Source organism: Onychostoma macrolepis, chromosome 10 (genome assembly GCF_012432095.1).
Source record: "Onychostoma macrolepis isolate SWU-2019 chromosome 10, ASM1243209v1, whole genome shotgun sequence".
NCBI classification, from domain to species: Eukaryota; Metazoa; Chordata; class Actinopteri; order Cypriniformes; family Cyprinidae; genus Onychostoma; species Onychostoma macrolepis.
The window spans coordinates 7029603-7042785 of record NC_081164.1 but is presented as its reverse complement, the minus strand read 5'-3'; the positions used below and the strand labels follow the sequence as shown (position 1 = coordinate 7042785).

The 13183-nt window shown below is 35.5% G+C and overlaps 2 protein-coding genes across 2 annotated transcripts in view; one reads left to right on the top strand and one right to left on the bottom strand.

Annotated features, from left to right (window-relative positions):
* Positions 1–11660, bottom strand: part of csgalnact1a (chondroitin sulfate N-acetylgalactosaminyltransferase 1a) — a 41915-nt gene extending 30255 nt beyond the window's left edge. The window contains exon 1 of the mRNA XM_058788399.1: positions 11501–11660. The gene's annotated coding sequence lies outside the window, so the exon portion shown is untranslated. The remainder of the gene's footprint in view (positions 1–11500) is intronic.
* LOC131548720 (uncharacterized) overlaps positions 4382–13183 on the top strand; it is a 12582-nt gene continuing 3780 nt past the window's right edge. The window contains exons 1-2 of the mRNA XM_058790215.1: positions 4382–4700; positions 11488–11851. Of these exons, the coding sequence (XP_058646198.1) occupies positions 4382–4700; positions 11488–11851 (683 nt within the window). The remainder of the gene's footprint in view (positions 4701–11487; positions 11852–13183) is intronic.

The window sequence follows — 13183 nt, the reverse complement described above, 5'->3', positions numbered from 1 at the left end:
ACAGAAACACTGTGTTAGGAAGCTAGAAAGCTGCAGTGGTTAAAGATATAGTGTGAAAAAAAAGAGAGAGATGTAGGATTCTCTGAATATGTGTGAGTGCTTGTGTGTGTGTGTAAGTGTGTAAGTGTGTGTGTGCTGACTCACCATACAATTAGCCCTTTATAGGTTAGTGGGAGGCTTGATTTAATGAAAGGATTAGTTATGTTAGTGGTGAATACTGGACTGTATCAAGGAGAGTTGGCCACAGACCAGCACTGAGGAGGGGGATGTCTATTTATCTGAGACTGGCACTCAAATATGGACTGACTCAATTATTCAAACACTCCACCCATCCATCATTTCGCTCACTCACCTATTCATCCAATCACTTTTACATTCATTCATTCACCCAATAACTCATTCATTCATTCACTTACTCCTTCAATCGCTCATTCACTTACTGATTAATCCGGTCACTTATTCTTTGATTCATTCATTCTTTCCCTCACTTAATAATTTATTCAGTTAGTTAAGAGGCGTTCCATTCCACACTAAGTGCCCTGCGCAGTGGACTTTACAGGGTATTCCACCATCTTGCATTCATGTTCAGTTTGAAGAACACTACGAACGTCATGGGGAATAAGTGAAATACGTCACTTTACAGGAAGCGGAGAGGGAAATTTACTCACAAGTTATTGCGCTGCTGCTTCCAGCACTGCATGAAGTCTAACTAAAATAAACCCAATGAAAAGGAGTTGAGACATTTTTATTGAGTTTAATTAGTCACAGGTGTGGGTTGTACGTGACTGTATGTGGGAATAAAATGCAAGAGATGCAACAGTTACAAGACAACTATATAAAACTAGTATGAAAAGACACATCTAATAAATCCTAAAGTACATTTATTTTCATATTACATTTCACAGCATTTATAATTCAGTTTAAGGCTTTTAAATTTGACTTTTTATATTAATTGAAAATTTATAATTAATATCCTGCATAAAATACTTTGTTCATTCTTTAACTCACTCACTGACTGATTCATTCAGTCGATTACTGATTTGTTCATTCTTTCACTTACTGCTGATTCATTCAGTCAACTACTAATATGTTCATTCTTTCACTCACTGACTGATTCATTCAATCAATTACTGATTCATTCATTCTTTCACTCACTGACTGATTCATTCAATCAATTACTGATTAATACATTCACTCATAGACTGATTAATTCGATCAATTACTGATTCATTCAATCAATTACTGATTCATTCATTCTTTCACTCATTGACTGATTAATTCGATCAATTACTGATTCATTCATTCTTTCACTCACTGACTGATTCATTCGATCAATTACTGATTCATTCATTCTTTCACTCACTGACTGATTCATTCGACCAATTAATGATTCATTCATTCTTTCACTCACTGACTGATTCATTCAATCAATTACTGATTCATTCATTCTTTCACTCACTGACTGATTCATTCATTCTTTCACTTACTGACTGATTCATTCATTCTTTCACTGACTGATTCATTCGATCAATTACTGATTCATTCATTCTTTCACTCACTGACTGATTCATTCGATCAATTACTGATTCATTCATTCTTTCACTTACTGACTGATTCATTCAGCCAACTACTTATATGTTCATTCTTTCACTCACTGACTGATTCATTCGACCAATTACTGATTCATTCATTCTTTCACTCACTGACTGATTCATTCAATCAATTACTGATTCATTCATTCTTTCACTTACTGACTGATTCATTCAATTACTCTTTCATCCATCCATTTTTTCACTTAGAGTGATTCATTCAGTCACTTATTCATTCACCTACCTTTCATTCACCTACTGACTTATTCAATTACTTAATTTATTCTTTCACTCACTGATTGATTGATTCACACCAGCACTCAATCATCCATTCAATCACAAATTCATCCATTCGTTTACTCACTCAATCATTCAAATAATCACACATTTATTCAGTCATTTCCTGACTTATTCATTCATTCATTCATTTGTTCATTCGTTCATTCATTCAGTCACTTACTCATCATTTTACATTAGGATTAATTTCCTCTTCTGCCAACCTATTATTAGATACTGTATATGACAGCAAAGAGCCGTCTGTTACTGCATAACAAGAATAGATGAAATTTAGTGACTGAATCTCTCTCAAGATGGTGATACAAAATGAGTAATCTTTTCATTTCTATTCATCTCATTTAAGGCTCACACAAGACTGAGGGAAAAGATGCCTCACACCATGTTACGCTATTCCAGCTCACTCGTACAGCCGCCAGGACGAGCACAGCATGAGTCTGCCAGCAATTCATTCTCCCTGCTGTGACCATGCCATACAACACCAGAGCCAAGACCACGAACCAAACACACGGCTGAACAACACGGAGGAAAGTTAGGAGGAGCTTGACAACCTTAAACAAATGAGAAAGAAAGACTTCAAATTTCTCTTCTGAAACAGAGTGTTGTTGTTTAGCTGTGATTAGCCTTCTTGTGAAGGGCTGTTCTTTAGATGTTGGTCTATTTTGGACTCAAACTTTATCATCACAGATGGAAAAACCAGCTGTTTTGGAACTAGCTGGTTTCTAACTGGTCTAAGCTGGTCATTAGTCGACTGAGCATGAATTCCTTGATACAGTATGATCAAATGGTAGTTGGTTTGGTTGCTTGTCTAAGATAATCTTCCAGCTCTTAGACTACACACCAGATAACTTGTTCCAAGACCAGATTTTCCAGCATAAATAATTTAGATTACTAATTTTAATACAATTACATACACAACATTTTGCAACAATGCTGTTAATGCCTTAATAAAACTTCCGTATCAGGCCACTATTTTCTTACAATTTCCTGACAACTTCCTCAAAGATCTTAATCAGAGTAAAAGCTCTTGTTTGTGCACGAGCAATGGCCAGTTTGCGAACCAAGCGCATTTACATTATTTCAATTACTTTCACAAGCCCTGATCTGCAGACTCAGCTGCAGTTATACTATCTGGCTGTGGTGCGCAGTCAGGAAATGGTGTGTTTTTTTCCTCCTTTTGCAATTTTCATTTTCGGAGGCTTTTGCTGACCCTTGTGCCGGCTGCAGAAAGAGTCTCAGTGGTTTTCACACATCTATAGATCAGGCTTTAACACAGAGACACTTTGCATGCTTATGTCTCACATATTCAGAAACGTATATGATAAACATGTTTCTGAATTAATTTTAATATTTTTGAGGGTTGCATAAAGTCAAAAATGTCATCCAAATATCACAATTTAGGGGAAATGAATGAAATGTTTGAGATTTTTTTTTAACAAACCATCTTATTAGTATTTGTAAAACACTTGACAGCAAAAACAAAGTCATAAGATGCATGTTTGTCAAAGTTAATAAGTTTCATAGATATCAGATTTGACCTTTTTATTACAAGGCAAAGTTAGTTCACGTCATGCGGTGCGACTCCCCAAAAACAAATGATATTTCTGAATTAATTTATGCTATCTGAAAAAAATGCAATTACCTTGACAAATATTTAATTAAAAAAAATAAATAAAATTAATGTGTACACACGTGTATTTAAGGTGTAAAGAAAATGTTACTTTTTTTACTTGGTTACACCACATGACATTTATAGTCATTTAACAGAAAATGACTCTGCCATTTTCTCAAAACATTTCAGAAGCACATGAAACCAACTATACATACATACATATGTGTGTGTGTGGATGGATAGATAGATAGATAGATAGATAGATAGATAGATAGATAGATAGATAGATAGATAGATAAACAAACAAACATTTTACACATAGACCATTTATAAGAACTTGGAACTTTTTTTAAACTAGTTTCTACCTTTTTTGCTGAAATTGAGATTCAACTACAATGTCTGCACTACTTTACTGACATGACGGTATGAAAATAGATTCTACTGTCAGAAAGATGAAAGAAGACAGACAGAGAAGGAAATAAAGAAAGCCCTCAACAGCCCATCTCACAGTTGCCATTCACTGCAGCAACTTCTCTCTTAATCAAACCACTTCCTGTGTCCACAGGGCACGGGTGCCTGACATGGGCTTCCTGTTGGTCTCTCATTAAATTAGACAGCACCAGCTGCATGTCCACATCCCTGTGCAAGTACAGCTCACATCATCAAAGACAAGGCTGACGCAAAAAAAACAAAGAGGAACATAAAAGAGCTTCATATTTTTCTTCATAAATGAATGATCTAAAATCCTGATCCACCACTTTCCTTTAAACTGTCAATGCTTATATAAATAATGGATGCTTCGGATTGTGTAACCGAGCAATACTGCAGAATCACAACGATTGGTGTAAAATAAGTCTATTCTACACCCATCGCATGTGTTTTTTTCATGATTCTTGTGTCTGCTGTCCTCTTCTCCTCCGTTGAAAGACGTCATCAGAATTCCCTGGAGGGTTGCAGAGATGTCTTTGAAGAGGAACTGTCTGAACCGGCTAATTTAACAAGGTGGGATATCCAGATAGAGAAAAAGAGAGGCCACAGACGCACAAGCCAAGTCAAGCCCTGCTGTTTCACTGCTGCATTAGAGGGACGACTCCAGAGAAAGCAATTCCAGGTGTTGCTCATGTTCGGTTCATGGAAAACACAGGGGGGACGTGAGGCTGAGGGGATGGAGGAGAATAACGTGGAGAAACAGGGAATGTGGGAGAGTTAAAGAGAGAAACAGAGCAGAAGAGAGAAAGAAAGGCCTCTTTGATGTCCTTCTGGGCCTCAGGTGATTCTCATTCCCCTTAATTAAGTTGGATCTCCTCATGTGCGACCCAGATCATACCTACCTACCATATGGCCTGCCTTTAAAATCAACAGGAAACTGTGTTCACAACCCATTTTACGACTGTTTGTGACACATTTCTGAGTGAAACAGGATGTTTAATGAGAAAAAAGTAGTGTGGGACTTGATTTTATCAGGAATTGATTCAATTGGACAATATTGATTCAACTGGACAATATGGATTTAATTGAATAATATAGCTTGTTATTCATGTAGTGCCCAAGTATAATCTTACCCAACGTATGTGCATTTTTATAGTTATATTGTGTAGTTAGCTTAGCAACATGCTAATTCTAAACTTCACGAGTCAATTCTTTATAAGATACAGAATTGTGTTGTATAATTCTTCTAATTAAAAGAGACTGTTTTACCCTATATTTTAGTGTGTTATGGTTTTTCTAGCCTAGTTATTGGAGTATCTCATTATTAGCTTAGCTACACGCTAACTCCGAATTCTGTCTGAACTGAATTATTCCACCATTTAACATACCACATTTTGGCTTGTAATTAGTGATTTATTTATTTTTTTCACAGAAAAACTTTTTTGGCACATGGTTACGTTGTCCACATTGCTGACCTTCTGTAGGTTATCCACATTGTGTGAATCTAATATATGCTAAAACAGTTAAAACGTGTCATCAGAGAAGCACTAATTAAACGTCATTGTTTCAGTCAATGATTTGGCCCCCCCAAAATTTCATCCAAAATATTTTCGGTTGCCACAATACGCGTACATCACTTTTTATAACACTTACCAGACATTTAAAACCAAATAAAATAGAAGAATATAAAAACAAAACAAAACAGATAAAATAGTTCCAACCAAGAATCTAATTACTATATTGACTATTTTCTCTAACATTTCTGTGTTATGTATTTTTATAATTATTAGAGTAGCCCTTTGTTAGCTTTGCAACATGTCAATGCAAAACTCTACTGAAATCACATTTGAATGAGTCAAAGTTGTTGCCTGTGAATAGCGTTTCAAATGGTCAATTTGGAGGTTTATTTTCACTAAGGAAACGTAGGTTTTGAAACAGAGCCTATTTGACAGGTAGTTGGAGGAAAGGGGTTGATGACGTCAGTGGAAAAGTCATTTCAGAGGAGAAGCAAGTTCCACTGTACTGTACAAACATTGTTTTTCTTCAGAATAGCACGCACCAATTAATCATTCACAATGAGACCAGGAATTTGAGTTAGGAATATAAATTTAGATTTAATTTTGTCTTAACACCCAACCCGGTCCATAAAAACACGCCCCTTCTTACACAACCACCATTCATACTCCTGTAACTCAAATTAGGTCAGCACTTTAAAAACCCACCATGGCCTCTCATTACGCCAAAATATCTGCACCTCCTTCAATTTAAGGTTTCCGAGACCCAGCTGCAGCTGCCTCTTAATTCAAGCTGCTTCATATTTACTGTGTCAAAAAAATATGAACAATTCTCCCTCAAAACACTTACAGAGGAGGAAAATTAGAGGACACTTGTCTTCATTCCATGCAGTCTTTGAAGGACAAACTTATGGATCTGTCATTCAGACCTAATTTCCAAACAAACCACGAGTGTTTTAATACATATAGCGGATTGAAACAGATTTGATTTGGTGTATGGAAGCATGCATTGTAAAAATATGTATTTAAGTGTCTAGAATGAGTGCCGACCGATTATGGTTTACCATGTAGCCAGTAGCCACACACTATGTTTCCCACATCTGAGCCACAATTGGAGGGCACTTGTTCATAAAAAATGTTCTCAACCCTGAAGTCTTTATAAAAAAAAAAACAAATATGCTCTTGAACAGAGTTGCGGAAACAGCAAATCTTTCCCATTTGTCCAACAAGCGGTTCTTGATTCAGCCAGAGGACAGATCCAGTATGGATCAATTGAGTCTTGCACTAGAATCTAGATGCCAATAGAATTTACAATATACCATAAACAACGGCTGTGTTCACAATTGCATACTGTCTTTTGATTTCTGCAGAATTTAGTGTGTATTGTGCACCATATGCATTGATGTATTAAATGTGTGAATGGCCAATTTCCAACACAATGAATAAACATAATATCATTTGCATTTACTATTTGATAAGACTAATTTTGATTTACATGCCAATTAACAATATTAATCTCCAAGATCACTCATTATGCCATGTGATGACAAAAAATAAATAGGCATTTAGTTCACCCAAAAATACATTACATTATAACCTGTATGTCATTTCAAACCTCTATGAATGTCTTTCTTCTGTGGAAAATAAGAGTTTATTTTCTGAGAAATGTGTATTTATTATTATATTTATTTTATTTATCTATTTTTGTCCATACAGTGGAAGTCAATGGGCTCCAAAGTTGTTTGGTTTCCAATGTTTTTCAAAATACCTTCCTTTATATTCCGCAGAAGACAGAAAGTCATAGTCATACATAAATAATGAAAGAGTTTTCATTTTTGGGTAAACAGACCTTTTAAATGTATCAAAGTACCATCTGAACTGTTTATTGTTGAATATGGCTTTCTTTTACATTAATAGACTATGAATCCAGGCTAAAAATAATATTTATGAGTAATGCAGTGTAACGCGTCAGGCTGATATTTAATTTTCTCCTCTGTATAAAGCTTTGTGGCAAGCCTCAATTGACCAAATGCTTCTTTCAGCCCAAAACAGCAGGACTGCTCATTGCCATAGAAATCACATAGTTGAGGACACCTAGTCACCATAGCAATCTCCTCAACAGGATGGGAGGGCTGTATTGACAGCTTTTTAACATGAGATGGACACCAGATTCATCCTCTGGAAGCAAGAGAGGAACCTACAACATGCTGGCTTTGAGGCTCAAAGAATTGAACATGAAGAGCAAAGAGAATTGATATCAGCAGTGATGATATAAGAATACAGGAACTGCAGATAAATATGATAGTACTTTTTGAATATTCGAAAGCACGTTCCACAAAATAACTTAAAGGGATAGTTCACCATAAAAATAAAATATATAATTTTTTCCACCAAAATTGACTTTTTTGTGGAACAAAACAAAAGATATTTTGAAGAATGTTTTTGTCCATATTAGGTCTGCACAATATTGCGATAATGCAGTGCAAACATTTATTTATCGGCAACTTGTCCAAATAAAAGCTTAATGGTTTTTCCATTTGAAAATATAAAGAAATTTTACATTATTTTATTATTATTATTTTATTTATTTTTTTGCAGTTTATATTTTACATTATCATTACAATATATTAGATTATTACAGTAATCCCAATATTATAATTAATCACAATAAAATCATGACATTTATTATTATTTTATAGCCATATTGAACTGGTCAAAAACAGTGGGAATGTGGTCTAGAAAGACGTGGAAAGAGGAAAGAGATTTTTTTTTTTTAAACTCTGGTTACTGAAAGAGGTTTGAGCCCGTTCTTGTGAAAAAAACTAAACTCAAGTATGAACGGCCAAATTTTCAAGTTTTTCCTAAATCTTGCAGTTGTAAAAAAAAAAAAAAAAACTCTTTAGAGTAAAAAATATTTTTGTAGCGTTATTATTATTATTAATACCAGCAGCATTTTTATTTACTTATATATATATTTTTTTTTTGTATTGTCCATTGTATTTTGTATTTATTTACTTTATTTATCTTTTTTCTTTCTTTCTTTATTTTTTGCAGATACACTCTCCAAAAAAAATCACCTCACTAATTCTAGAATTATTCATTCTTTTCAAAAAATAATTATTCAAGTAATCTGGTAAAAATTCAGATATTATTTCATATCGCAATATATATAGACCAATTTGGTGTCAAACAGTGATGACATTTTTGTGGGAGGGGCCTATCTGGTGACAGACAATGACAGTTTTCAAGCAGCAGTCTATGAAAGCCATGGAATAAAAGAATAAAAAAAAGGTTTATATTAAAAAATTCTGACTTTATTCTCGCAATTCCAAGATTATATCTCACAATTCTGATAAGGAAAAACAACTTGTCATTCTATCTTTTCCCCTCGGCTCAGAATCATAAAGTTCTGTCTTCTGGGTTTTTTTCTCAGAATTGACAAACTCACTATTGTTGAGTTAAATCGAGTTATAAAGTCCGAACTAGGAGATATAAACTTGCATTTTCTAGAAAGAAAAAAAAAAAGTCAGAATTGTGAGATAAAATAAATAAATGTTATGTAAAATATTAATATTAATAGGTTCAAATAATATTTCTTGCTGTAACTGTAGGGCTAATACAATAGGTCCCCTATGAACTGCATATGTGAATATTATGTAGACCTATTGTTTGACCTACTGTTGAGTAATCATAGCAGTTTTCATCCATAGTCTGTCTGGTTAAACGTCTGCATTTAGCCTCAAATGGCGTCTTTGATGACAGTATTCTATAAAAATGATTTGCATTCCGATTCTGACATCCAAAAGGCACAGCAATACATTTTTCTCTCTTATTCCATGTATTTTATCCATTTCCCTCCACTTGTTGCCAGTGTTTTTCTGCCACCACCATGAGCACGCAGCTGCAAGTGACATAACTGTGACGTCTACTCCAAATTGGTCAACTGCAGAAAAGCAAAACATCACTGGATCCCACTGACTTTCATTGTATAGATAAAAAAAAAAGTTGGGTGAGCTATTGCTCAAAAATCATTCTGCATAATTTCTGTGCCACTAACCACTCCAAAAATAATGTCTGTCTGAATAAGATAACAAATACTCTGCCTGTCTTCCATTATTTGGACAAACAGCCCTTTCTTCCCCAAACTCACATTACTGGCTGAGCCAGTCTTATTATGTATGATTTCTTGGTGCTATGGTGCACAAATCACACTCTTTCACCATCAGCCTCCATTTAGATTAGAAGCTTTAGATAAGCCTTTGAATTTGCATGCCAGTGTTGTCAGGGAATTAGCACTGATTTGTTTTACTGCCGCATACTGTATAATAAACACCTACAGACTACTGCAAATGTTCTGGATATTCCAAACCCAGGATAGACAAGGAAACAGTTGATCATATTAATAAGCTTGAATGTGTGCGTGAGAGAAAGTGGGCATTAGTGCACGGAAAAAATTTAATAATCAGAGGGCAGGCATTACTATTACAAACTCATCATCAGTATGGCAAAATAAGCGGAGACTGGAATTAAAATTAGGTTTTGATTTAAAGCTGCCATTGTCCAAGGAGTTTGAGGTCTAGACATGGAGCAGCTGAATTCACCCAGCATCTATTACGAATAAAATAACTACTTTAGTGTTACATGCCATGCTTTGAGCAATAACCATCATTCTGTTAGCGTAGAGGAAGCAGATTCAGTTTGGCAGAAGGCCCAACTGTTAAAAAGCAAAACGGCGTTTATCCAAAGGAATTCTTGAGGAGTTTTGTAGGATGTTTTAAGTTGCATTTCCTTTTCAGAGCAAATGATAAAATCAAACCTGATTTAACCAGCTACTAGAATAAGGAAAGCCTGTGTAGTTTTTAGTGTGCGAAAATCATGTTTGGCAAAAAAGGAGCTCAGTTTCATAATTTTCCCTGCACACACAAACACACACACACTACAGTTCGAAAGTATGAGGTCTGTAAGATTTTGTTATTTTTTTAATGAAACTATTAATTTTATTCAGCAAGGATGCTTGATTAAAAGTGTCCTTAAAGACATTAATAATGATATTTAGATTGCGAACAAAAAAATCAGTTTGAACTTTCTATTCTTCAGAGAATCCTGAAACATAAGTAAATATGTTTTTCAGCATTCATTATATCAGAAATATTTCTTGAGCAGCAAATCAGCATATTAGAATGATTTCTGAAGGATCATGTGACACTGAAGACTGGAGTAATGATGCTGAAAATTCAGCTTTGCATCACAGGAACACATTGTATTTTAAAATAAATTAGCATAGAAAACAGTTATTTTAAATTGTAATATTATTTGCTGTTTTTACTGTATTTTTGATCAAATAAATAGTGAGCGTACGAGTTGACAAAAACATTTTTAAAAATCTTACTGAGCCCAAACCTTTGAACAGTATAATACTTCACTTAGTTAAGTTCCTGAGATGTCTGAATGATCTGCCAAGACCTCGCTCCTTACAGCGCTCAGATAACTCGCCTGAACAAACCAACTCTATACAAGTGCACATTCAATATTTGAAAGTCAGTTTCTGTTTAGTCACATACACTACAAAAATAAACTGCACATTTCCACCGTTATTGCCCCGGAAGAAAGATACAGTTCATTTACCACACTATTGATCCTATATAGTGGAACATGTTGTCTCACTGTATGGGGTAAGTCGTCACAATGGAACCTCTGCCATTAAACAGCCAGAAGCTGTGTGTGTATATATAATATACTGTCATTTTAGTTCGGAGGACAGAACAAAAACAATATAAATGCTAATTTAAAACGGTTTAAACCATCTATTTATACTAACATATAAAACCTACATAAAACAAGCATTTATTTAACTGGACTTTGGACTCAAATGTCTTAAGATGCAATCCTTGTAACAACTTCCTCATGTGACAACTAGCCCTATAGTGTTCTCTCATATATATTAGCCTACCATTCAATAACTGTTCATAAGAGAATTTAAGAATGACTGACAGAATGATTATATGAAACACCAATGCTTCTAGTCTGTATCTGATGCCATGAGTGTGAGGAATATGGCTTACCAACATCACAGAGAAGAAGAGCTGTAACAGCGTGTCTCAGTGTCCAGACTCCTCCAGAACAGCGCGCTCTGTGCTGGAACAGCATGCAGTGGAGAGTGAGCAGAGAAGCGGTGAGCCACTGTGTTTCTCTCCCGGCGAAACCGGATCCTCTGGTCCACCCCACCCCAGAGCTGCCTCCGCCTCCAGCGCGCGCATAAAGGCTGTGTTGTTACCTGCAGCCGAGTCCGACACGCTCCTGACGCCCCGCGCGCTTCTCTTGGAGGAGAAACTTATCTGCAGGATTTGTTCCGTCGAGCGACAGTTTCTTCGGTTTATCAATTGCTGCCCTGCACTAATGCCCATGTTTATAAAGTAAGCCCACAAACAGATCGCAGCCTTGCTGGTTTTCTGTGATGTGATGTGATGTTTTTTTTGTTGTTGTTGTTTTTTTTTTTTTACAACAGTTCTATAAAAAGTAGCCTACGCTCTATCAGTGAACTCAATTTCCACGAAATGGTGAAGTTAGCTGGTATTTCTTCTCCACAAATGATAAAAGCTGTGAAGCGTCAAACTTTGCGTGTGACCAAGCAAGAAAGCTGGAGTGGAACAGCATATATCCCTTTAAAAAATTAACCTATGTTAACCTTTATATAAAAATAAACTATGGCAACCACAAATTAACCATGGTATTTGTGGTAAAACTGTGGCTATATAAATGGTAATCAATAAAAAAAAACATGCTTACTACACTTTTTCTACAATAAAACCATAATTTTCGTAAGGGATGAGAGGAATGGATTTCCTCAACCTGCTACAGGTGTGGTCACAGGCTGCTGTAATTTTCGAGGGCGAAATCATTTCAATAGTAGCCTAATTCATGTGATTGGCAAATTTTGCGCGAAGGCAAAAGATTTTCTCATAAAAGGAGTTTGTGTTTTCTGCAAATCTGCTGTGCCAACAGAAAGCTGCTTTGTTCATAAAATACGTGACTTTTATGAGCTACACTACAAACATGGATTTCTTTTTGCCTGCGAAATTTGACCGAAATTTCGCTAATGAGCTTCTACATCATTTCTTGCTTAAGTTTCACAACATCACACTTCACAATGTGCTGATATTGGCAGCCTGCTAACAGCTGGCCAGAAGCAATGACGGCTAGTTTAAAAAGTTTCAAATATTAGTGTTTTTCCTCATACACACTCATATATCATACACTCACATATCATTTCACCTCAGAAGACATTAATTCATCAGCTGGAGTTGTATTGGTTACCTTCATGTTCGTTTTGCATGGTTTTTGAAGCATCGACTTTGATGTACCCATCCACTTGCATTGTATGGCTAATATATTTCGAAAAATTGCCATTTGTGTTCCACAGAAGAGAGAAAGTCATATAGCCTACATTTCGGAGGGCACGAGGGTGAGTAAATGATGAGAGAAATTTCATTTTTGGGTGGATTATCCCTTTAAGAAAGTTCTGTAATCACTCCACTCCATACCCACTCCTGGTTTTACATTAAATGAATCCACTATTTATTAAATGATTCAAGCATCCTTATTCTATCAAGTAGCCTGCTAAGTAACAGATATTTTCCCAGTAACATATTCACCGAGTTTGGGTGTCTGGACTGCTCTGTATGCGCCCTATTCATACCGGTTAACGAACAGTTGAGGCTATTCATGCCATACTGTTGAGGTCTATT